At 36.2% G+C, this 25,956-nt stretch overlaps 1 protein-coding gene across 4 annotated transcripts in view; it reads right to left on the minus strand.

Annotated features, from left to right (window-relative positions):
- Nucleotides 1-25,956, minus strand: part of cdin1 (CDAN1 interacting nuclease 1) — a 159,406-nt gene that overhangs the window by 97,819 nt on the left and 35,631 nt on the right. For 2 of the 4 annotated variants that reach the window (XR_009644966.1, XM_060828930.1), the window contains exons 2-5: nt 18,752-18,797; nt 17,807-17,871; nt 17,047-17,107; nt 14,426-14,498 (exon numbers count right to left, since the gene is read on the minus strand). Coding sequence is in view for 3 of the 4 variants with exons in the window: in XM_060828930.1 (XP_060684913.1) it covers nt 14,426-14,498; nt 17,047-17,107; nt 17,807-17,871; nt 18,752-18,797 (245 nt within the window). In the remaining variant the exon portion in view is untranslated. Of the gene's footprint in view, nt 1-14,425; nt 14,499-14,797; nt 14,871-17,046; nt 17,108-17,806; nt 17,872-18,751; nt 18,798-25,956 lie in introns of those variants that run through there. The other 2 variants (XM_060828932.1, XM_060828931.1) reach the window with 2 other exon arrangements.

The raw sequence follows: 25,956 nt of genomic DNA on the forward strand, positions 1-25,956 counted from the left end.
TGAAAGAGTGTAATTAGTATACTTGTCAGCCCAGGTATGATGCTGCTTACCCTCTCTTCCTCCAATAGCTAATGAACTGCTCCTATCTCATTATTCAAATATAAAAAGGCATTTAGTATACCATTCACTGGATAGCTATCCTTTTGAAAAAGTAACAAGATATAGCGCTGATCAACCTTGCTATTAAGTAACAAACTGATGAATGTCATGCAGGTCTTGGAGAAAAACCTGCACTTCATTGTATCTGAAAAGATTGAAGCAAACACAAACAGAGAAATAAATTCAAGAAATGCTTCAGCAAACCAAGTTAGCAAAATCTACACCAACCTTTTTAGTTAGGATTTTTAATTTAGACATAAATAAATGCTTTATCTTATTTATCACAAACTACATTATCTTAGCTATTTCAAACCTGCTGTTTGTTAGCCACCATTTCATAATCCTATTTCCAATAATTGCCAATGAAACTATGCCAAACTATAAATGGATGAAAACTAATTTACAGTATCCTGGAATATCTCCGAAGGTTTAAATCTACATTTTGCCTGTGAACTCTCTCAGCTGTATGATGCTTGTTTATTTGACTAGATTTTGCATGTTATTTACAAATACAGGTTTTATTACATTTGACAGCCCAGATCCTAATTGACTAGTCATTTTATTTGCTGTTTGTATATATTTGGCAGAAAGTTCACATTAGTTCATACATTCTCCAGGTATAACTTAAGAGTTTTTTTTATTTTATAAGGTGAACAATTACCTATTGAAACAATTATTCCCACTGAGTTAAACAAATGTACACATTCATTGCAAGACTATAATAATGTGCAGAAGAAACAAATAAGCCAATATTTCCCTGATAAAGAGCTATACCAAACAACTGACAAAATACATCCATGACATGCGTCATATTTAACACTGCCATGAGACGGAAACCAGCCAAATTATTGATGCTTGCCCGAACAAATACATCGTCATTAACATATCTCTTAATATAAGGAAAATGTAATGAGCTGATAAGAAAACACTTGTAACTCATGACCAACATTTATCAACATTTACACAATTTGTAGTAAACCCTCAAGGCAAGCAAATGCTTCCATAACCATCTGTTTTTTTCTCAATAAACAAAACAAAATGCACTGAATAAATTTTTTTGAACAAATATTCTGTTCAGAAGAGCTTGGAGAGGAGATTGTCCAGTGCAGTTATTAATTTTAATACATATGTTTTAATATCCAACTTATCAATAAATTAGCAGTGTCAAATAAATGGGTCAAACAATGTTGTAAAGTGAGACAAAAGGTAAAAGAAGCTTGCAAGAAAAATCTACAAAATAGCCAAGCCATTTGTTCGTCTTTTACTTCCAGATATCAACCAACCCACTATTTATTTCCTTCAGATAGCCAGTATTTGTGACTTTTGTCATCATAGCGCTGCATTATTTAAAGATTCCAACTCAGAGTATGCGCTTCTCATATTATGCAGTTTACAAAAGTACCTTTTCCTCCTGCAAGGCTCATGTGACTAAGTAAAAATATTGCATATTTGCCAATTTCTTATGATGTTAACTCCCTTCTTGAAGTGCTGCAGTCGGTGTGGTATAGGTACACCCACAATGCTGTTAAGGAGGCAGTTCAGTTCCAATATATTTACTCAGCGACAGTGAAGGAACAGCAATAATGTTCCAAATCAGCAAAGTGTGTAGCTTGGAGGGGAACTTGCAGGTGGTGTTTCCATGCATCTCTGGCCATGTCCTTTTAGATGATAAAAGTACTAAAATGAGGGAATTTCATTAGCAAAGGATGAGGTGCTATTCTGCTATTTTAAATAAGTAAAACGCTGATATCCAGAGGTAATAGTAAATATGAAGAGATTAAACAAAGTTAAACTAGATATTAAAGCAAGTTTTTTGGGACGCTCAAGCCTAAACAGCTGAGAACAGTTTATTGCAATATAACGGAGCTTGTTTCTCAGACATCCTGCTGCTGGTTGATTCTCGAATGTCCCAAGGTGTCTCAATTGGCATTGGGACAGGAAGGCTGCCCACTCCAGAGTTAATCACGGTAGAAGCGGCAAAACAGCAGGTCCCCTACTCCCCAGTCTCCCACCCAATTAAATGGCACCAGATCAGTAAATTCCACCAGATCTGTTATCGGTGTGGTGCCAGGGTAAAGAACATCACAGAGGTGACCATAGAATATTCCACGGGGGAGGGAATTAGTCTCAAGCTGTTGGCACCAATGATATAGAAATGCCAGATCTGTGGTACAAAGATTTACCACACTGAATAAAGAAATTCTTCAATTCAGACTTAAACGGTCTACCTTTTACTCTGAGATTATGTTCTTGACTCACAAGCACCGAGTGTATCATATCCACATCTATCCTGCCATAATCTAAAAGAATTTCATCTTTCAATGAAATCATCTTTCATTCCAAGCTGTAGGCAATTTCAGAGAATGTCACAGAACCCAGTGACTCATCTGATGAATATCTGGGGAGATGTTACACCTCAACAGGACAGACCAATTTACATGTGGGGATGTTCTCTAATGTAGGTGAAAACAAGGACTGCAGAAGCTAGAAACCAGAGTCTAGATTAGAGTGGTGCTGGAAAAGCACAGCAGGTTAGGCAGCATCCAAGGAGCAGGAAAATTGACGTTTCAGGCAAAAGCCCTTCATCAGGAATGTTCTCTAATGTGTTTTGTGGGCGTGTTTAAAATAAATTGTTAGTGGATATCAGCACATGAAGTAGTGGAATAAAATACATTGAAGAGTCGGAGTGCGGGATATCACTAAAAAAGATAGCTCTATCATATGCAGTAGCAGCAGACTAAGAGGGCTATGAGGAATACAAAGGATGCATGTGTGTGAATGACAAGTTTACAATGCATGTGTGCACATGCACAAAGTGTGACAGATTGCTGAACTGAAAACACACAAATATGATGTGATTTTCAAAATTTATTCATTCATGTGTGTGTATGGCATAACTTCCCTAAAGAAGGCAGTGATGGCTACCTTCTTCAACTGTGAGATGTCTGTATACCAATGGTGCTGTTCAGGAAGAGGCAGCAGATTTGTCCCACCCACAGTGAAGGAACAGCAATTTAGCTTCAAGTCAGGATGGCATGTAGCTTGGAAGGGAATTTGGTGGTGTTCCAATGCATCAGCTGCCTTTGTCCTTCTATGTGCAAATATCAGAAAAACAAGAGTGTTAATATTTATGAATATCACTCTATTATTGGGATTGAGTAGCTTCAGTAGTTCTTTATGTAGACTTATGAAAACACTCCCTTACACTTCTATCCATGCCACTTTCTCATACACACTCAGATCACGTGTGTATTTTATGTCCTTCTCGGACATCCTACTATTACAGTGAAGCCTTTATGGGATTTTGTCAAAATACTCAATTATACTAAATACAAACTGTTAAGAAAAGACAGGGAAAATGACTCATATTTATAAAGTGCTTTTCATAATCAATGGATATATTAAAGCACTTCATGGTCAAAGCAGTACTTTTGAAATGATGTTACTGTTATAACAGGAAATATGTCAAGAAATATACCCCCCGTAAACTGCCACAAACAACATGATAATGTGTGGGATAATGTTAATCGAGGGGCACATATTGGTCAGGATAATACCTTTGCTCTTCTTTGAAATGGTCCCATAGGATCAGTTACATAATCCCATGCAGCAGTTTGGGCCTTTATTTAATTTTCATCCAAAAGATAGCAGCTCCAACAAAGCAGCACACTCGCGCAATGGAACTGGAGTATAAAGCTTAATTTTAGAATTCAAGCCCTGGAGAGGGACTTGAGTCATGAATCTGTCACTCAGAGGAGACTGCTACCCTATTTGGCCACTGCTGAAAATAAGAGGCTGTATTGATTTAGGAAGACATTATAATCTTGCAAAATGAAGATGCCCTTGAGCAAGTACTGAATTCATTTGCTTACAATTGAGTAACAAAAATACTATTATCACTCTACTCGAGGTTTTCTCTAGGTCTCCAAATAGGTGACAGAAAAACAAAGGAGTAAGCAAACTGGCAGATAATTCGAAGATATGCAGTGGCGATATTGGGGATAATCCAGAGCAAAGAGTGAGAAAGAAGGAATTTCTGAAATGTGTTCAAGACAAAATTTTCTAGATAATCTAATCTGAGTCTGAATAGGAAGGAGGTACTCCTTGATCTGGTGCCAGGGAATGCCCATGGGAGAACAAGTAGGTAACAGCGATCATCACAAACGTTAGGATTATATTGTTCTTGGCTTTACTCCATTATTAACATAAAATGTCTAGATTAGAAGATGACGATTTGAAATAAGGTGATAGGGAACCTAGCCAGAGGAAAATGAAATCAAAGGTTGACAGGAAAAACTGTAACAGAACAATGGATGATCTTCAAGGAGGAAGCATTATAGCTAGGTACATTTCCAAGGATAGGGAAAAGCAAGGGAATCAATGTTACAGTTCTTTGGATGAGGAGGGGGAATACAGAACATGATGAAATTAAAATTAAGAAGCATATGAGTACTACGCAAGGCGAGAATACTCTGACTTGGTGTTTAGTGTAGCAAAGTTTGTTGATAAGAGTGAAGATCTAATTGATGTTTAGGCATGACGTATTAAGATAATTGGATATGTTTCTAGTTATGAAGGCACCTGACCCAAGTGCTTGCATTTCAGATTGCTCAAAGAAATGCTGGTCGAAATAGTAAAAAAGAGCTTCCATAATCTTCCAGCTTGCCTTGATATTCAAAGCATTTGACAAAAGTCTTACACCAAAAGCTGTTTAGCCAAATTGAGGCTCATACAATAGGAAGGTCATCCATAACTTGAATTCAGCTGTTAGTTTAAGGAAAGACAAATGAGTTGTGGTAAAAAGTGGTTTTTCAGACTGCACGATAGTAGACATTTGTATGTCTAAAGAATTTCTTCTAGGACCACTATTTTGCATAAATGATCTAGACACTGAAATACAAAATAATATGTCAAAATTTGTTGATGGTACCAAATCATGGGCGGCATGGTGGCTCAGTGGTTAGCACTGCTGCCTCACAGCACTAGGGTCCCAGGTTCAATTCCAGCCTCGGGCGACTGTCTCCCAGTGCCTGCGTGGGTTTCCTGCTGCTGCTCTGGTTTCCTCCCACAGTCCAAAAATGTGCAGATCAGATGAATTGGCCATGTTAAATTACCATAGGTTAGGTGCATTAGTCAGAGGGAAATGTCTCTGGGTGGGTTAGTCTTCGGAGGGTCGGTGTGGACTTGTTGGGCCAAAAGGGCCTGTTTCCACACTGTAGGGAATCTAAAATCTAAATCAAACCTGGAAGAGAAACAGTGAGGATCACACCAAATTAATGTAATGGAACATAAATAGGGTTACAGAATGGAGACACCAGTGATAAATGGAATTTATTATAGAGAAGTGCGAAGTGATGCATTCTGGCAGAAAGATGAGATCATGAAGATCAATAGAAACTCTAGAGGATCAATAGAGGCTTAACAGCATAGTTCTAAAGAGCAGCAGCAGAGGGATCCAGAGGTTCATGTGCATATATCTTTGAAGATTTCATCATTAGTAAACCATTTGGAATTTTGGGTTTCATAAACAGAGTTTGTGAATTCAAAATCAAGAGAGTCATGCTCAATCTTTATAAAGCTCTAGTAAGGTCGCAACACTTCAGCAAGGTCCTTGGGACAACATAAAGGGGATTTACCAGAATGGATCTTGGAATGGTGGAACTCAACTACAAGGTTATGTTGTAGAAGCAGGTATTATTCTCCTTGGAGCAAAGATGATTGACGGGTGATTCAACTATGTGCAAAACTATGACAGCTTTGATCAAAGTCAACATGGAAAAACTATTTACATTAGCTGACAGGGCAAGGACCAGGAAGTCAAATTTATGATTTTGGACAAAGTCACTTGAGAGCACATCACAAGTTTTCAGCAAAGTGATCACCCAAGTGCAAATACAGTACACCATATAGTGCATAGTTGCAGTATTTGGGACCATAAGAAAGAAGGTGGTTAACAGACAGATGTTTAATCTCTTGTGCGTATACGGGAATGTATTCAGGGAAGGATAGCAGCTGTTAAGGATGGTGGAAAAGTAAACCAAGGTGTCCTAGAGGTGGTAGGAAGGAAGAAAAATAGGAATAGTCTCTTTGGAATACTGAGTGGGGAGGTGGTGTCTTGCAGTGGGATTGTGATGACAGTGAAACTGGCAAGAGCAGGAAGTACTCTGAAAAGGTGAGGGCAAGGGTGATGCAATCACAATTCTGAGAGGGGGAAGAAAACTGAAGACAAAATTACAGGAAATGAAAAAGGCTTTTCCCAAGATTCCTGTCAACCACTGTGCAGGAGAGTAGTTTGTCAAAGAAAAAGGAGGACATTTTGACATGGAAGGTGTCATCAGCATGGCTTGATGCAGACAGAAAGACCAGGAGAATCAAACAGAGTTATCAACATCAAAATCACATTTGCTTAGCAGGAATATATATTTCTCTCACACCACTTCTTGGAAGAACAATCCCTCATTTCCACCTCATAATATCTCAGTTTATCTGGCACTGTCTCACACCTTTAACACATTTTCCCAATGCAATCCACAGCACTGTGAAGCAAAATATGATACCAAGTCATACAAGGATATACTGCATTAGGGCAGAAGATCAAAAGCTTTGGTTAAAGCAGCAGGCTTACAGAATACCTTAAAAGAAGTATGGGAATGAGAGGGGCAGAAAGGATTGGGGAGGATATTACAAAGATTAAAACCTAGGCAGCTGAAGGCCCTACTATAAAATAGTGGAGCAATTAAAATCAGGGATTCTCAAGAAGCCAGACATCTTGGAGGGTTATGGGGCTATAGGAGATTAGAGCTAGTGCAGGGCTGTGGAAGAATCTGCGAAAAAACGTAAGCATTTTTTAAAAAAAAGGTGCTGTTTGAACAGGAACCTAAAGAGGTCAGTGAGGATGGGTTAACATGAGGGGATATGGGCAATAGTTTTGGATGACCTCGGTTTTACTGGTAGTGTGGAATGGGGAAGGATGTCAAGAGTGCATTGAGCATTTATTACAAGCCACATCGAGAATAATAACCTTTGAAAGAGACATACATTTCCTAATGACAAACTTAAAATAATTACTATGTTAAGATTTGACTTTCTAAGGAATTTATTTTAACAAGCGTATCAACAAAAATTTTGGCTAAACATTAGGCAACTAACCTATTGAATTACAGCAAATACCCCATTAATTTCTAAACAAAACAGAAAACCTCAAAATCTTTATAAATTATGGGTGGCCTGATGGCTTAATGGTTAGCACTGCTGCCTCACAGCATCAGGGACCCAAGTTCAACTCTACCCTCAAGCGACTGGCTGTATAGAGTTTGTACATTCTCTTTGTGTCTGTGTGGTTTCCTCTGAGTGCTCCGGTTTCCTTCCACGGTCCAAAGATGTTCAGGTTAGGTGAGTCAGCCATCATGAATAGAGTAGCAGGGTGGGATGCTCTTCAGAGGGTTGGTATGGACTCAATAGGCCAAATAGCTTGTTTCCAACTGTAGAGATTCTGTGATTGCATCATATTCCAGAAGAAACACAGTTTTATGTTTAAAATCCCAAGCTCCTTTTGAGATTAATACAATCTTGTTTCCAGTCTGATCTTTGGTAGATCTTCCAAAGTCCCTTTAAACAAAAGCCATTCACATTGAGTGTAATTAAGTGTATTTGCAATACCAACACACACTGCGAAGATTCTGCAGCTTTTAATTCTTTGTGGGTCTTCTTTCCCCTTAATATCTCAGTCTGACTTAGCATCTGTAGAGAGCACCAACAGCTGCTTTTTCTTTTATGCACAGATGTTACAAGTCGCATCTTCGTCTTTACATGTTTTAGAATGGGCCTTGACCCCACGTTAAATGGGTACATCTCCGGGCTGTTTTAGTATGCAATCAAATTCCCCTTTTACAAAATATGGCATTTTACTTTGAATGAAAGGAAACAGTTCAAAACATAATAGCGTTATAAAGACCAGTGGTCATGACAGTCAAACATGGAGGCAATTGGCTGAGATGAAGCAGAGTAAGGCAATGTCATGGAGATGGAAAGGCAGTTTTCCTTTACAGCAATCAGTGCTGAAAGATATATCTTTCAGCTAGATATCAGTGAACAATGCATCCCAAGAGATAGAAGGTCGAAGTAGTATTATTTAAGAATCGATAGTGTAGATCTTCATAGTGGATGAGGTCAGTAGACCAATAACTATCCAAACTGCTTCTGCTTTTAGCATTGTTTCACCAAGTCTAAGTCAGCTTCACCAATATTCTTGTTGATTTCCACAGGATTTTAACGTTCTAGATATTTTTAACCAACCTGTTTGCATTCAATGTATTAAACTTCTATTCATGAGTAAATATCAACTGTGCTTAATTGGTAACCCCTGAATCAAGAGACTCTGGAAACTCCTGTGGTGCAGTGGTGGGGTGCCAGAAGGTCCAGTTTCAAGATTCACCGACTCCAGAGGTGTCTTTCAACATCCCTGGACAAACTGATCAAAAATACCTCAATAGGTTCCAGGTTTTGTGCACAAAATTCAAACTCACAATCCAGTTTAGTACTGAATGTTCCTAAGTAGCATTTTTGAATGAGACATTAAGCAGAGATCTCACCTTCTCTCTCATATAGATGTAAAAGATCCCATGGCACTACTGCAAAGGGGAATTATTTCCACTGTCCTGATCAATATCTATCCCTCAATCAACATGTCACAAATAAATCTGATCATCATTGCAATTGCTGCTTATAGGAATTTGCTGTTACACAAATTGGTTGTTTTGTTTCTTATATTATAACAGTAGGTGCATTTCACAAAATTACATCAATCGCTATAAAAAGTGATTTGAGATATTCAGTAGTCATAACATTATCATAAACTTTGCTTACATTATGCTTTTGACCAGCTTCTGCCATATAAGAAGAGCTCCCAAAAGATCCTTTTTTTGGATTGTGACCTTCTATTTTTTATTTCACCACAGGCTGTGAAGTGTTCAGACTTAGCAGTGTCTCTCGCTTTCTGTAACTCTCCACACCCCGCTTTCCACCTTTGAAATTCTTCTCAAAACTGATTTGTTCAACCAAGATGCCCATCCTATGTCCTAATCTCTCCTTTTTTTGTATTCACTACCAAATGTCAGCTTGCAAAGTGTCTTGTCGTTTTGTTTATACATACATTAAAAGCACAATGTCAATCCAACTTGTTATTGAAAACATAGATACTAATTTGTCTGCTCTGTAGTCAGGACGAAAGCAAACAAAACAGTAGAATTCTGGGACCGAGCTCCAACAGCCAGGGTCAAAAAAGAGATAAGAGACAGCCACCAGTAATGGAGCAAATAAGACTGAAAACAAGGTGCAGACAAATATGGTGCAAAAGAAAACAACATAGGTTGAAGGAGGTCTTGACAATGAAGAGCAGCAATAATGGAATTCGATGGCGATGCTAAGAATAGATATTTGGGACCATGGAAAGTCAATGGTGCCAATCAAGGTATCAGATATTCATGGCAAGGTTTTTGGAGCCCCACACACCTGATGAAGGGCTTTTGCCCGAAACGTCGATTCTCCTGCTCCTCAGATGCTGCCTGACCTGCTGTGCTTTTCCAGCACCACACTCTCATCTCCGATCTCCAGCATCTGCAGTCCTCACTTTCGCCAAACACCCCACCACCCTTAAATGCTCATGGCATAACTTTTTTGTAATTCTTTCTTTCTCATTGTTCACTGGTTTTGACATAATTTCCTACAGTTGCTACATTTTTCAATATTCACACATAACAGAGGGAAATATTAAAAACAGTGCAGCATACTGAAATGACATCTCCATTTCTCTGCAAGGCATTATTTAAGAAAAGCCCACAAATTTGTAGGAAGCTGATGAAGGGAAAAAAATTATATAAATCATTTAACTCATTAAAACTATATTACTATATTATTATTCTGGAAACAAATACACAGTTAACCTCTAGGTTGAACATGAATCATTTCTTTTGTTTTTGATTTCTTTAATGAAATAGAAGGAAACCTAGGGTAATGAGGAGTATAAAACTGTTGAAGTTAATGGCACATGCTTAGTTTAAAACACTAGAAACAGACATTTTACAACTGCAGATATCTAAATATGGAGCAGAAAATCATTGTCAGGATTTAACATTTCAATATGTTGTGTTTAGGGTTGATACAGCATATCACTGGAACTGAAGACACTTAGCAATCTGGAACAACTGTATAGAATTGGAACTAAAGAGACATTAACAACCAACAGTATTTCAAATTTGATATTTGTTAGAAAATGCTATTTTATACTTAACATTATGCTACAAATAGCTAATATCACAAATAAAAATTATATTTAAAAGCTCTTTATTATACCTGAATGACAACTTAATTCAGTTTTCATCCACATATTTATTTAAACAGCACTTTTTTTACTAATATCATCTATAGTCCCTATCTGACCAAAGGCAGCATTACACTCAAGATAGTTAATAATGTAACTGGAGAAATGTCACTCTGTAGGTTTTCAAAAGTTTCTTTATAATCCTTGGATACAATTGGTAATTTGACATTAAAACTGTTGTATAATTAGTGTTCACACATGCAAAATGCCTCCATTTGGTAAGAAAAATGGAATGCTTCAGCATTGAAGCGATCCATTTATTGCCTACTTTGTCCTTTGTAAATTCAACTGTCCAATCACTGTTATGGGAGCAGACCTTCATGATGTCGAAGTAAAATGTCTATTCCCAAGTTGCTTCTTACCAGCTGCTTCAAAATATAAAACACAAAAACATGGGATACCAGAATAGCACTATAAACAGCAATACTACAATCACTTGTCTTTAAAAATGCACACGTGAGTCTAAATGAAATTTTTACTTCATATAAAATGCATCCATCTGGCTTCCCTGAACAAGATTGCTTAATTGTCAGCAGACTGGAGCATGTGGATCATGTTTACTATCCACATGGATCGAGACTGCCAAAATGGCAGTTATCTAAGAGAAGACATGTTATCAGATTATTTGGAGATAGAATCAAGTCAGGTTCCATATGGAAAAAGTGTAATTATAATTATAAGTGAGTTGTCTGACCATTTGATTAAATATGCATTGGTAAAAGTATTTTAATTTAAGATTTTAACATGATCCAAGTGAAGAACTTTCTGCTTTGAAACAAGTCGAAGTATTCATTTTACAACAGATAATAGAATCCATTCTGAGATATGCCTATTGGCTGCATGGGAAATTATAATCAGATATTACTTGAATAAATTTGTGCTAGAGTTGCAAATAAAATGAATGCGCACTTTCCAGTTTTCTGGTAATTCTCTATTTTTGACATCCACCTATTAAGAGAACAATTAAGGGAAAAGCACAAAGGTCTTCATTCTCTTCCCAGAGCTGGAAGATTGTTGGGTTTTAATGATTTGTTGCTTGTTAAAATTCATAAATATACCACAAAACATTTTTTCATAAAATAACAAACATTGCAGGTAAAATGTACTATGCATTCTATATTGAAGTATTACACCTATTCTTTGTTCCAAATAACATGACCTTCACTTCATGTGTGAAGTATCTGTTCTGCATTACCAACATCAACTCGCTCAGTATATATTTACTTGATGTTGACATTCATTTCATTTTTGTGAATAACTTTAAAGAGCTTTTAAATATAACATTACCCATTTTTTTAAGTGACCAACTTCACTATGCCTACAATATACATCAAAACATCTTTTTGTTAAAAAAGTATCAAAAATCAAATGCCTTGCTATTTATTCCAGATATCAAACTTCATGACTGACAGGAAGTATACCACACACAATTGGAATGACACCATTTTATCATACGTGCATTAATTTGCACTTCTCCCAATTTCATCCTTCAAAACCACCGAGACTGTCAACATAAAGCCAGCTCATGTCATACTCACATCACTATGCAAAGTATCAATACTTTTTAAAAGTCCCTTATAATGTATTGATTCATTCTCACATTGAGAAAACAAACAAACTATAATTATATAAAATAAAAGCTGCGCATTGAATACACAGTAACGTTTCTTAGAAGCACCAGATTACATATAGGGTTCTCTGCAACAAAACACACATGTCGCACTATCACCAGGGTGACAATTACTTGACAAAACAAAGAGAAAAATAATAATACATGGAAAGAACAGTGTTGCAGCCCATTAAAGTGGGGATGATTTCCCCTACATAGAATTCTATTGATCTCTGCAGTCTGCAGCAGATGAAATAAGTGTGGTCAGGGAAGGGATGATGGATGCTCCTGCCAATAGCACTGAACAAACCTGTTAGCTAATTGCCACCAAAGACAATTATCCCAGCATTGTTTCATAATGGAAACACATTACAAAACTCTAATATACACACAGGGAAATTTGATGATTTGACTGCGGAGCCATGTGCATTGAATTTCATTGCCAAAGGCCAGCCAGGTCGCTGCTGTGAAGAGGAAGAGTGTGTCAGAATACAAGTCACTCTAGCCTGCAGCCTTTTCCAGCATTTTCGAAACATATGAAAAGCAGCTTAATTCTTTTAGGAAATAGCAACTAGTTTAATATGATATTATAATTTCATTGCCTATCATCTGATCACAGCATTTTTGGAAATTAATTTTAAGACCATCAACATTTAAACATTTATTTTCATATGGAAGGAATTTAGCTAAATGAGTGAAACAATGAATGTAAGTATTATTTTATCTCATTATAACATATACCATCAATGGCTCCTTTTAGGAAGCAGATTTAAAATATAAATAATTATATATTGTATTAGCAATGCAACATCAATAGTTTGAAAAATTTATTTTCAATTAAATAACCAAGACTTTATTTAAACTTATGCTTTAATAACATAAAATACATTTGAACTGCCAGAATAAATTTTGCTCTGCATCGGCTGGAAGGTTACCTGCCTCAGTCTGTACTGACTACTATTTTGACAAGTATGGGATAGCAGTAGGTCCAAAGCAATCAGAAGGTTGACTTTGACAAATGGCGGAGCTGCGGCGAAGTTGAAAATAACACACATCCACTTTAATCTCTTTCTTGATTAAATCGAAACCATACGATTCTGACATCATGTGATTTGCTCAAAAAGCATCACTGCAGGTTACTTTCGAAGATATTCCATTGAAATGATAGCAAATTTAGAGTGGGAGGGGGAGGGATGATGTGTTTAATTCATTCAGATGAACCCTTCACACCGTTATTACACCACTAATCTTAAATTTACCAAAGCAATTTTGGATAAAAATCTACTACAAACGTGCAAACTGTTTTGCGCTATTGAACGATATCTAAGCATATCCTGTCCTCTCCTATTAAAATGATGAACAGGGTTTATGCAGGGAATGCAGTCCAGTGCTTCATATTCTTACTACCATTGTCAGGCAGGAAAGGTAAACATTACACATGGTGATAAAAAAAAAGCAGAATATGAAATTCTCTTTTTACATGAGACTAGGCAAATATTTATGGGGCAGTTGACAAACTCCTGGCCAGTAAAAGAGCCAGCACTGAGAGCAATTACCCTGATATTCATGACTCACTTTGAATATCACATTGAATATTACTCATAAATCTTTTACGAGCACGTCCCCAGAGCTCACTTAACAGCCAGTTTTAATCATGCAGTTGACACAGGGAAAATAACAAAATGTATTTTTTCAGCAGCAAATTAATTTGAGCTTGCATCTCTTGTACGCCTGGACCTCGCATTTTTTTTTATCCCTCCTCTTCTCGGGCACGGAGGGCTACACAATATCATTTTGCTTGGCATTAGGATGTCATGGCTATTACTGGCATTTCTGAGCAAGCACATTGCCTGCTAGAAGTTGACTGGGAACATGCCAGTGCATGCACCATTTTGATTTTTAACCCAAGGTAATTCTGTTGAATTATCTGATTACATTTGACATGTACTCAACTGCAGCTATTGTTTCTATGAAGAGGAATAACATCTGAAAATTAAAAAGAATTAAAATTTAACACTGACTTCTTTAGATAAAATGATTTGAAGTTTGTCAGTGCCTACTCATCTTAGCTGTTGTTAATTATCTGCTACCTCCATTATACCATTCTATATTTGATCCTCAATCATTGAAAACAGTACGGTACACATTCACCAATATAATTTGACAAAGAAATATTATGAAACATGATCATTCCTACTTTGCAATAATGAGGTATGCAAGTTATTTTTGGAAGTATAACAGATAACCCTCTGTATTTTAAAATCTTTAGAATGCTTCAAGCAACTTAAACGGTTAGCTCCACCATCCCACTCTTATACTGGAGTGTAAGAGTTACTTACGGATAATCTGTTCACGTTCTTGCAGGAATTTTTCAAGCACAATTCTCGCCATCAGTGAAGGAGCTAGGTCCATCTATATGCAAAGAAAAATAAAATTAGGAAATAAAAACATATGTAAATTGAGCTTGAAAGGACAGAATTTTCAAACAGGCTTCAAGAACACACTGTAACCTATCAGAATACATTAATTAACAGAAATTATTAACCTATATAGTGCCCTGCATTTTGAGCTCTATCCTTGGATACTCTTGAATTCCCCAAGTACTGAAGAAATGTGTTGCACAGAGCTACTTATTTCAGTAACCCGCGTCAGAGTTGACACATGAAAAATGGTGAAATTACCAAAGGTAGCCTAGACTGAATAAAGACTACCTTATTAGTTCAGGTGCTTGCATCTCCTTAATTTTCTTGTTAATTATATGTCCATCTTCCTTGGAAGTAAACTCTGACACCAGAAAGGATAGTCAGAACAGAGACACATTTTATTAAAAAAAACAAGTTTTTCTGAAAATAATTCGATAAAACAAATTGCATACATCATTCTATAATCCTCAACTACAAATAATCAAATACATTTTTAAGCAAGTTCTGAATTTGTGTCCATACAATGTAACTTTTCACAGCAAATGTTTTTGATCTCTATGTCAAGCATTTAGCAAAACTTTAGCAAAAACTTTCTCTGTTGGCATTTTAGTATCAATGGCATTTAATGAAATATCACAATATCATATAAAGAAACTGTTAAGATTTCTCATCAAATTTCATGGTTTTCAGTAGCTGAAAATATATTGACTCATAAAAGGGCTCTACTATGTCAATTAACTGTCAAGTGACATGCAAGTACCTTATTTAAATGATAAGTAGCATATAAAAATGACAATCAAATGGCTTACAAGTAGCAATCTAGAGGCTAAATGTTTTCTATTTCATATCTCGTATTTTCCCCTGAAATAATGGGAAAAAAATTAAAATCCCGCTTGGTTTCATTTTGTTTTTCTAAACTCTGCATCATTTACCAGTCTGAGGTAAACTCCCTTTTGCACATTAGCTGAATTGTCAGGGTTTCCAGGCTGTTCATAGACCATTAAAGTCTCATAGTAACTGAAAGGTAATTGTTCATTTGCTGACTGCAGCAATGCACAAGAGACCTTATATGCGAGTGAAACCATCCTGCCTTTCTCGTGTAACATCGAGAAGCGCTACTGCTGCAACATTTGATGTTTAGAACAGTTACTCAATGCATCAAGCCAGTTTTAATTCAAACGATCATTTGCTTGTCCTATTTTTTATCAATTAATCATAATGCAAAAAACACTGTTGCAATCCCCTATTTATCAGGGTACCAAATATTAGCACTGCATTGCAATGTAAGAGCTCAACAGCATTAAATAGTCAAACCTAATAAAGCACATATAATGAAATTATATGGAATCAACACATTGTCTCATTTATTATGTTCATGTGCAAGTGTGATTAAATGATAAATTTCCATATGGATTCTGTATCATTATATTAAAATAGTTTACTTTGAAACTTCAAAACATACCTTTATTAATAAGGCACTATTGCCCATTAATTAAATGACAATTTTAAAACTAACTATATCAGTCATAAATTACCTAGATCTGGAAATGACCATTTCCAGAGATAACTCATTAAGAAAGATAGGTAGTTTTAAAATTGTACTTGAATACATTTCAGGATTTATAATATCATAGGTCCAAACTGACTTAAATTTTAAACTCACAGATGCAGCACAATTTCTGACAGCAGATATAACGGTTTATCGCACATAGTATGTCAAAATTATGGAGAGCAACAACATACACCTTCGTAATATTTACCTTTCTTTTCAGTATCATTGAAGCCATTTACAAAGCATTTACATTTACAGGTATTGTTATTCAAGATTATCATGTGAATCAAAGGATTTATATTACTATTACTGGTGTATTAGACTATTTCACTAACACAGCAGTAATATAGCAATGTGATGATACAACTTCCCAAAATATATAGCAAATTATCAGCTAATATAATTTTACACTTAAGATCATTTGCAAGGTAATACTAAAAAAAGCTATGCACTTTCAACTATTTTATAACAATCTAGAATTCATTATGAGACCCAGTGTCCAAAATATGAAATACTCTGCATCATTTAAGGCGCATAAATCACTCAATGCATAAAGCTCAAAGCCTATTGAATAAACCAAATCTTAAAGAATTATTTTATCACAAAAGCTAAACAAATTGTAGCCAGATTTAAGATGAAGAGAGTTTAGCAGATTAATCAGATGCTCTAACACTACATTAAATGTTTGTTCAATACAACAGTACTTAATACTTGAACATTCACTAAGAGGTCTGGAGATTTCTGGTCCATCATCAACAGAGAAAGTAGTATGGAATCTGAAAACAGTAATAACCAATAAAAAAAACCTTCATATCCATACAGAATATGATGCAAGTCAATCTTTTTCATAGTTCAAGTTCATATTTTAAAATTACTATCTCTGCAGTAGGAGAATATATTTTCTTTAATAAAAGCGATTATGCATTAGTCAGAGGTTTAAAATAACTGCTTCCTCACCCTCAACTCAAAAGAGGAAACTCATTACCTCATTGGCCAGCTCGAAGAGAACAGGGGCAGCTGCATTGTTCATCACACCACTCAGGTACCTAGAGAAGACAAAGCCAGGTAACATAACAGTGACAAGAAAAGGCTAGCCCAGACTTGTAAGTGTCCCCCGTGAGAAGGTCCTACAGGTCAGATGACATGCTGAACTTGCCTGCAGAATGCAGCTGCTGAGGGAAGCTTTGGAGCTACTTAGTTCAGACTGACACTAACTAACTCTCCAGGGCTAGCCACTTCACTCATCAGCAAAATTTATCTATCTCACTATTGCTTCCTCCCTCCAAAGCAGCTGCTATGTTATGGGCATACTTTTTTCTGTAACAGATCTGGATACCTTTTCATATAATAGATTATTTCTGTACTATCCACCCCACAATATCATCAGTTCCATAATCAGCTAGATGAAACCTTATTAGCCAACAGATAGATCATTCAGTCTACATTTTCAAAATAATTAAGGATAATAAAAGCACTTCTTTTGTTACAGGATAAAATTTTATAACTGAGGAATAATTACAACTGTTAGAAACAGAAACTGAATACTTATTCATTGCCATGAATGAACAGTTGCAGCATTCTACTACATGTCGACTATCAGTAATACTTACTAGTTAGAGATATAGATAGGACAATAATGTGGAACATTAATACCATACCAGTAATAAAAAGACACTAATGGATTATTTTAGTTTCCGGGTTCAATTAATACTGTGGTACCCTCTAATGAAATAGACAGGTTGTACCTTTGGTAGTAAGTTTCACAAGCCTCAGTTGTATGATGTCTTGCATGTGTCCTTTTCATTCGTTTCTATGGCAATATCAACAAAACACATTAAAGCATTTACTACTCAAAATTATAATGAAAAGCCATATATGCAATAAGTTTGACATTCATAATGTGCAGAATATTACTTTAGAAATGTGCTGTACATGTTATTTTAATAATTTCAATAGTATAGTGCAAGTCACCCTGAGTATATTTTTCACATTAAAAACAGTGTGATCTAATCACATATAAAACAGCTAGTAAGGTCACAGCCGGTAAAGCTAAATAAGTTTGTTCAGGGTTAGAAAGGCCAAAGTAGGGGTTAGGAGTATCCACTTTCCCTCTTGAACTTGGTATTAATTTTTCCTCATTTCAATTCCAATCTTTTCCTTAGTTCCTAGCTTTTACAATTCAATTGCCATTTTTTTAAAACCAAAAGAACATTGCTTAAAAATACCTTATTTAAAAACTACAAAAAGTAATTCCACTGAGACGTGCCACTTGACTGACACCTGTCATTTGATGATAAATGACTCCATTTTCTGCCTCCCTTGCCTTCTGCCACTCCAGCAATGGTCATTTATCATCATCTCTGTCAGCGATGGAAAGCAGCCCTGACAGTGCAAGTCAGCAAACATTTAGCACATGGAACCATGCAACACGGGGAAATTATTATTGTCAGAATAATAATGGTTTAGCATAATTTATTACAGGTCCACCAAATAAGCAGAGGCTAGATGTTATTAGACAGATGGATGGGAAGGTTTGGCAGCCATCCACCGAGACTCAGGCGGTGCTTGATGTGGAGGGGAACATCCTCCAAACCAATCAGAAAGCTGGCAGTTCAATTACAAAGAAATAAAGGGACATTCATCATTCAATTAGGCACCTGTCAGCCTTCACAAAGGAGAAAACTTCTAACCTGGTACTCCAGGGAGAAGATGCTCAGCAGAGTGGACTGCGATTGACTGGAACAAATAAAAGAAGGACAAAGTTAATTACTGGAGTGTATTGCAAAGAAACAAAGAAAGGAGAGCTTCAAAGGTAGGCCTACTGCCCTGTAATCTAACAGAACATGAAAACAAGTGTGGAAAAGTTGTTCCAGATGAACACCTCAGACAAAGGCTTCCTGCTGCTAGGTCAAGGAAAGATTAAAGGGTAAAACAGAAAAGTTTGAAAACAACTGGATTATTGTTTGGGTGGGTTTTCAGGTTTTAAAAGCCATGCTGCCATATCACTAGCATATACTGAGTAAAAGGCAGCTCAGGACTGAAACAAAGCAAATTGTCATTAATAATTGATGGAGTTCAATGTCATTAGCAGTTGGTAACACACAGCTTGTTCATTGGTAACATATTGAAATTCATTTGGTAGCATGTGCTATTCTGAGTGAGAATCTCTTCAGTAGCTATCTTGTATTCAGTGTACAAACTTCACTCTGTCAGATGTAGCATATGGGACCACTGCAACATTCCCACTGAAACTGATGTGCTTTGAAAATGGAAACTTTCACGGCAGGAAGCTGAGATTCCCTGGAGTCGGTCAATTCCACGGGCTGCCATAAGCTTCATTCATCTCTCGCTCCACTCAATGTCAAACACCTGGCATTAAGGCAACCTGGAAAACATTCTTCTCAAATGGGAGTTTTTTTTTAACTCTGAATTGTTAACATTTCAGATCGGAGGGAGATTTTTTTTTCTCTAATTGGCATAAGATGCAACCAATAACTACCGAAACTTGAACATATCAAAACTGTGGATGTAATACTTCACAGGGGGTAAATCGAAGTTCACACATTTGTCACAAGGGAGAACTGGAGTTTTTTGATTATTTTTGCAACTAAGTTAAAGGAATGTATTTTATTAGAAGGCAGTATAACTAAGCATACAAAAGGTTAACTGCAAAGAGGAAAATATCAAACTAATAACATTGAAAAAAAAATGGTTGAAATGGAATAATTTATTCACAGAAATGATGTATAAAAAGGCTAATAATTCTCTCTATTTAGAATAATATCTGACCCCTACCCACTGTTCAGAGAAAGGATGATAGTAAATACCATGAGCAAAACTTTTTTTGTAGGTTCATATATAGGTTTAAAACTACTGATATTAATTTGTTGTAGCAATTCCTCCTCTTCACTGATCACTAACATCCATGTTTTCTTGATGCAATAGTTAAAAAATACATTACAATCTTCTAAAATATGCCATATAACCTGCAAAGACAAGTACAAGGCAAGAATGCATACGCTCTACTTATAACTGTTTATGAGATGGTAAAAACATCCACCAGTAACAGTTTACCAACAGACAAACAAGTTCTTTACATGGAATGAGTTTTAAAGATGATTAGTTAGTCTCCACTTTAGTAGGTGTGTCACAAAAGTACCAACAAATACTAACATTCTGAACTTGTTAGGTTCCTGTGGCTGTTCAACTCTGTGGAATCAAAATAGTATTCAACTGCATTGGCTGATAGAGCCAGACATGTGCCATCACTAGAGCACATCACTTCAACCAAATTGCCTTTGTACTGTCAGAGCCACTATAGATTGATCAACAATTCACAGGACCACTTTAATGCATAAGCAGACAGTTTATATGAACAGAAGTAATTCAATCGACTAATAGCAGAAGGACTCCGTAGTGGGTCTTAGAAATTAACTCCTTTGCTACTGAAGACAGCATTTGGTACTCTTCTCATTAGTCCCTGGTCCTAGGAAGACACCAGATGGCAACTGCGCAGAGAAAATGGGCGTGGTAACAAATGAAACCACAATGCCACCACATATAGAATAAGTTAATTAATATAACTAATACTCGAATATTTCAGAATACTATTTTATCAAGTGCCTCAGAAATATTATTTTGTAAACATTTTGTGCTGAAATGTTTAAATTGCACTTAAATCTTGATTGATACGATGCAAAAAGGACAATCTAATCTAATATATTCAAAAAAATCAGACTGTAGAACTAAACGACTGGAGTTCATAACGATGAGTTACAACAACACCAAGAATGTTTTATTGTGTATAATACATGGCTTTCTCTTGCCTGCAGAAGTCTGTCCTGATGATAAGTACCCAGGTTTAAATCATAATCCGAGGTTGATCAGCTATCGTTAATAGAATTAAAACAATTTTGAGATCTTAAATAACTGTTGATTAGCTAGCTATGCAAAATGGGAAAATCTTGTTGAAGATTTTCATGATATATAGGCTGAACCAAATGTAAACTTATTCAAGGCAGAAATGAATAAAGCACTGATCACTCACCTGAGTTTTGTGGGGGTGGGAAGGGAATTTATTTCCATCTTTTATTACTAATAACCATTCTTGTTCTTTTTTAATCATTTTGTTTTCAAAATAAACTATGTATTAAGTCATTATATGTTTTTAGTCATTACTTTTCAAATAATTCCCTGTGGATTAATTTTATTTTGAATAAGCAAATTTCTAAAAAGTGGACCGCTCTGACATAATGTTTTGAAATAAAAGTTTGAAGATCATGGAAAACTTTAATTAAATTTGATGATCATCTTCAACAGTACTGAGAATCAAAGATAAATGCCAATCACAAAGTATCATGAGGTGGAAAGTTGAAGAAAAATTCTGAACAGCAAGATTTTACTGCAGGCACTTAATGGTAAATTCTCTATGATACTGTCAATGGAAAATTAGTAATTATATATCATAATAAATGATATCACGTATGTTATTACAGTATTTATGATAATAGTGTACTAGAGTTAAGTAAAATTTTCAAAAATAAAAACAATGCTTTTCTGCAGTCAACTCCTTTTTAACAACTTCCTTACAACACCATTTATTCCAATTATATTTAAAAGGAAAAAGTTAAACAATAATATAATAATACACTTCTCTCTTCTCTCCAGCCAAAAGTAAACCGAGTCAAAGTTAAACTGTTCATCCATTTAGAACAAAAAGACTACCAAATTTCCAGTGCTCTTTCTCCCCATTTAATTTCCAAAGATTTCAACAGTGTAACACAGTGAAAGCTTTGACTGACTAAAATTCATATTTTCATCTATGTGTACAATATGATCACACACCCTCAAGCGAAAAGAAAAATTATTCTAAAAAATTGCTTTTGATTGATGCCAAAATGACTGTGGCTGTTTCAAAAACACAATACAGTAGATATGTGTCCATCATTGCAATTTGAAACAACTGACAGCCCAAGATAAATGCTAGCTTAGCCTTGTGGACAATGCCAATATGTAATAATGCAACTTAAAATGATCAGTTTCATATAGACTGAAAATTGACTTTTTAAAAAATGCAGTATGGTAACTTTGGACAATGTAGTGTCAAATATAGCCAACTTAAAGACTTGCATTTCTACAAGGTATTCCATGACTTTACAGCCAATTAACTATATTTTTAATAGCATCACTGTCGAAATCTAGGGGATGCATTAGTCAATTTGGTGCACATCAAGGTCACACAAACAGAAATGACGTAAAAGATCAGAAGACCTATGTTAATGATATTGTTTGAGGGATAAATTTTGGCCAGGACACCACGGGCAACTCCTTGCTTTCCTGCAAGCTAGTGCCACTGAATCTTTAACGTCCACCCAACAGGACAGAAAGGGCCACAGTTTAATGATTCATCTGACAGTACTCTACTGGAGTGTCAGTCTAGATTATGTGATCAAGTCTCTGGAGTGGGATTTGACACAATAACCTCTGACTTAAAGGCAAGAATGCTATCCACTGAACCATTACAGACTCAAAAAGTGCTCAAAGTACACTTTAAATACTCTGGTCACATTTTAAATATACTAGAATTGATTTAAGTGTTGAATTTGAAGGTAGTAATTATAAAAGGTATTATTAAACTTACCCTAAGGGACAAAGTACCATATTGGTCAAGACATTGACCTTTCATCTCAATTGGGATGAAAAGCACCTTAAGCTACTGCCTAGATAGATCCAACAGGAATGAGATAACAATTTGAATTTGGTTGCAGCGACAAAAAAATTTGGTTAAGTTATGCATAAATTGATTATCTTAGTCAAAGAAGCCATTTCTTGGGCAACAAAAATAAACTTTAGTTCAGGAGTGAGACACCTCATTGAATACAGTAGGACAAACAGATGGAAAACCCATTTAAAGGTCCCATGTAAAATGAGCTTCAGAAGTTCAATTCTGCATCTAAGTATAATGTTCCCAGGTTAGGAATGCCGAGAACAGTTACAGACAAGGCATCAGAAAGTTCTCTTGCAACTGGAGTGGGAGATGGCATGGGGCAGGGCACACGGACACACAAGATGGCCACTGGACCACAACATGGAGAGAGACAGCAGAGCAAACACAGATACTGCCTTGGGCCACCAGAATACCAGCACAATGCACTCATAACCTAGTTGATTAGTTTAAGGCAGGTCGGGGAGAGAATACACATGAGTAGCTTATACTGCCCACTAAAATGTGTGGGTCCAGGCAACACCTGTTGCTAACAGTTTGATACGGACTCAATAAAAACTGATAACAGATAACTGATAAATCGTCCTTCTCAGGAGAGTGGGTAGCACCCATTACTACAGCAATGGACTTCTGCGCAGACATTGAAACTGACAATGTCTGTGCTGAAACTGACGACCACACTGAAATTAATAAAGGCTGTGCTGAAATTGACAATAACTGCATGAAAACTATCAACGATTCTGTAATGTTTACAATAAATAAACTATGTTACACAGACAATAACCTCATCACTGACCTACTAGATGACAAAATGTATAAAAGTGTTTTGACATGTGCCCCATGTTGAGAGAAGAATCACAGCTGACCACTGTGCTGTTGGTGTCTTTGTCTTCTCAGAGCCCCGCTAATTCCTTGTACAATAAATTCTGTTGTTGAACCCCGATTCTGACTCCGAGGCTGGTGATTTTCCCCACATACAATCCAGAAGTGCACCCCAGAATTTCCTCAAAATACTACATGAAAAAAACAACATTTAATTTTGAACTTCAAAGTCAAGTTTGTTTGTTTCTCCATCTGCTTTAAAATGAAACCTGCTCGATAAAGGGTACATAGCAACACCCGTGACGTCTACTTTTAATGTAAAGCACAACTGGGAAAAACTCCTGGAAAGAACCAAACAAGTGATTGCCCTGATTGTTATTACTACAAACCATGTTCCATAGTTCTATAGCCCAATCTTTCCATATAAGTAATTCTGTATCCCTCACTAGAAAATAACTCAGGTAATGATCACAATATATTTTAAGATCAAACCGGACAGGAAAAGTTTAAGTAAATTAGAATGCCCTTCTGGATTGGGTGGAAGTTAGGAAGATGCCAATTGAGATGGCAAAAGAAACGGTCACAGAACTACAGATCAAGTGTGTCAATTTTTAAAACAAAAGACTGCTAAGGCACAAAACAAATTTGGAACGTTATTGATCAAGTAGATCAAAACTAACCTAAAACTGAAGAAGAACACAGATGAGATATATAAATAATTTAAAAAATAACAAGACAGTAAGAGGTAGGGAAAGGATCAGGAAAATGAACAGAGTGCATGGAAACCACATGAAAAGAAACAATAAATTGTTCACAAGTTTATCAGTTGAAAGAAAAGCAGATCCTCAGAGAGTTGCCTAACTGTTCTCAGCAGAACTATGCTGGGAATACTACATATACATGAAGAGTTGAGGTTCTGAAATTCACTTCACAAAGGATATTTAAGTGGCTTTCAACCCATTCGTCCTACTGTATCCAACAAAACACCTCAGCCCAAAATGAAATAGGCTATTTCAACTGCGGAATAATAACTGACTATGCATCATTTTTCTACTGACGAGATAGATATCTGAAATTTTGAAGCATTTGTAATGAATAAAACAGAGTTTCTATTAGTTAAGGTAGTTAAGTAAAACCACTGGGTAATGACAAGATAAATCCAATGATCCCAGTGGAGATGAAGAAACAAATTGTTATGGCTTAGAAATTATATTTCTGGGCTGTGATGGGTGGGAACAGCACCACCTGGAAGTTCTAGTCCAGAAAACACACCGTTCTTACTTGTAACTATTTTGCCGTTTTTTTTCCCAGTTGCTGAATCAAATCCTGAAACTCCCTTCTTAACATCACTGCGGGTTTACCTACACCAAAGATGGTACAGGGTGGCAGCTCAGACCAACTTCTCAAGGACAATTAGAGATGGTCAATAATGCTGGCCTTGCTAGTGATGCTCAGATCAAATGAAAATATATTGAAAAATTGCTTTTAACTGTGAATATCAAGTTATTTTACATGAAACAATGTGCAGTATTCAACTTTAATATGCAATTTCTCCTATAATGCCATGCATTTTTAACAGCTGGTGCAAATAATATTTCCTACTTTAATAAAATTCTGTTTTGTTTTCTTAATGCTTTTACCAAGTAAATCTAAAACATAGAATACAGGAGCAGGATTAGACATTCGACCCTTTGAGCTTGCTCTACCATTCAATATGCTCACGGCTGATCATCCAATGCAGTTGCCTGACCCGTTTTCTTCCCATATTCTTCTACCCCTTTAGTCTGGGAAAAATATCTACATCTTCAATGTTTTTGCCTCAACAAGTTTCCTGTGGCAGAGAATTCTACAGGCTTACCAGTCTCTGGGTGATGTAGGTTCACCTCATATCTCTGTTCCAAAAGACATACCTGTTATCCTTAGAATTGATTCCTGGTTCTGGACTCACCTGTCATTGAGAACATCCTTTCTGCATCTACTCTGTCTATTCTTATTGGGGTCTTATAGGGTTCTGTGACATCTCCCCTCATTCTTCCGAATTCTGAAATATAGTCCTAACTAATCCAGCTTCTTTCTGTATGTCCTGCCATTCCAGGAATCAGTCTGATAAACCTTCTTTGCACGCCCTTATTAGTCAGGACGTCTTCCTCAGATAAGATGACCTAAACTGCCAATAATACTCCAGATGCCATCTCACAAAAGCCTTGTACAGTTGAAACAAGATATATCTGGACTCAAAATCTCTTGCTATGAAGTTCAACATGTCATTTCCCTCAGCATCAGATGAAAGACATGTAGACGTGTATTGCTGCTGAAGTAATTTGCTTAATGTCAAGAATTTATTTATTC

Source organism: Hemiscyllium ocellatum, chromosome 8 (genome assembly GCF_020745735.1).
Source record: "Hemiscyllium ocellatum isolate sHemOce1 chromosome 8, sHemOce1.pat.X.cur, whole genome shotgun sequence".
In the NCBI taxonomy this organism is placed as follows: Eukaryota; Metazoa; Chordata; class Chondrichthyes; order Orectolobiformes; family Hemiscylliidae; genus Hemiscyllium; species Hemiscyllium ocellatum.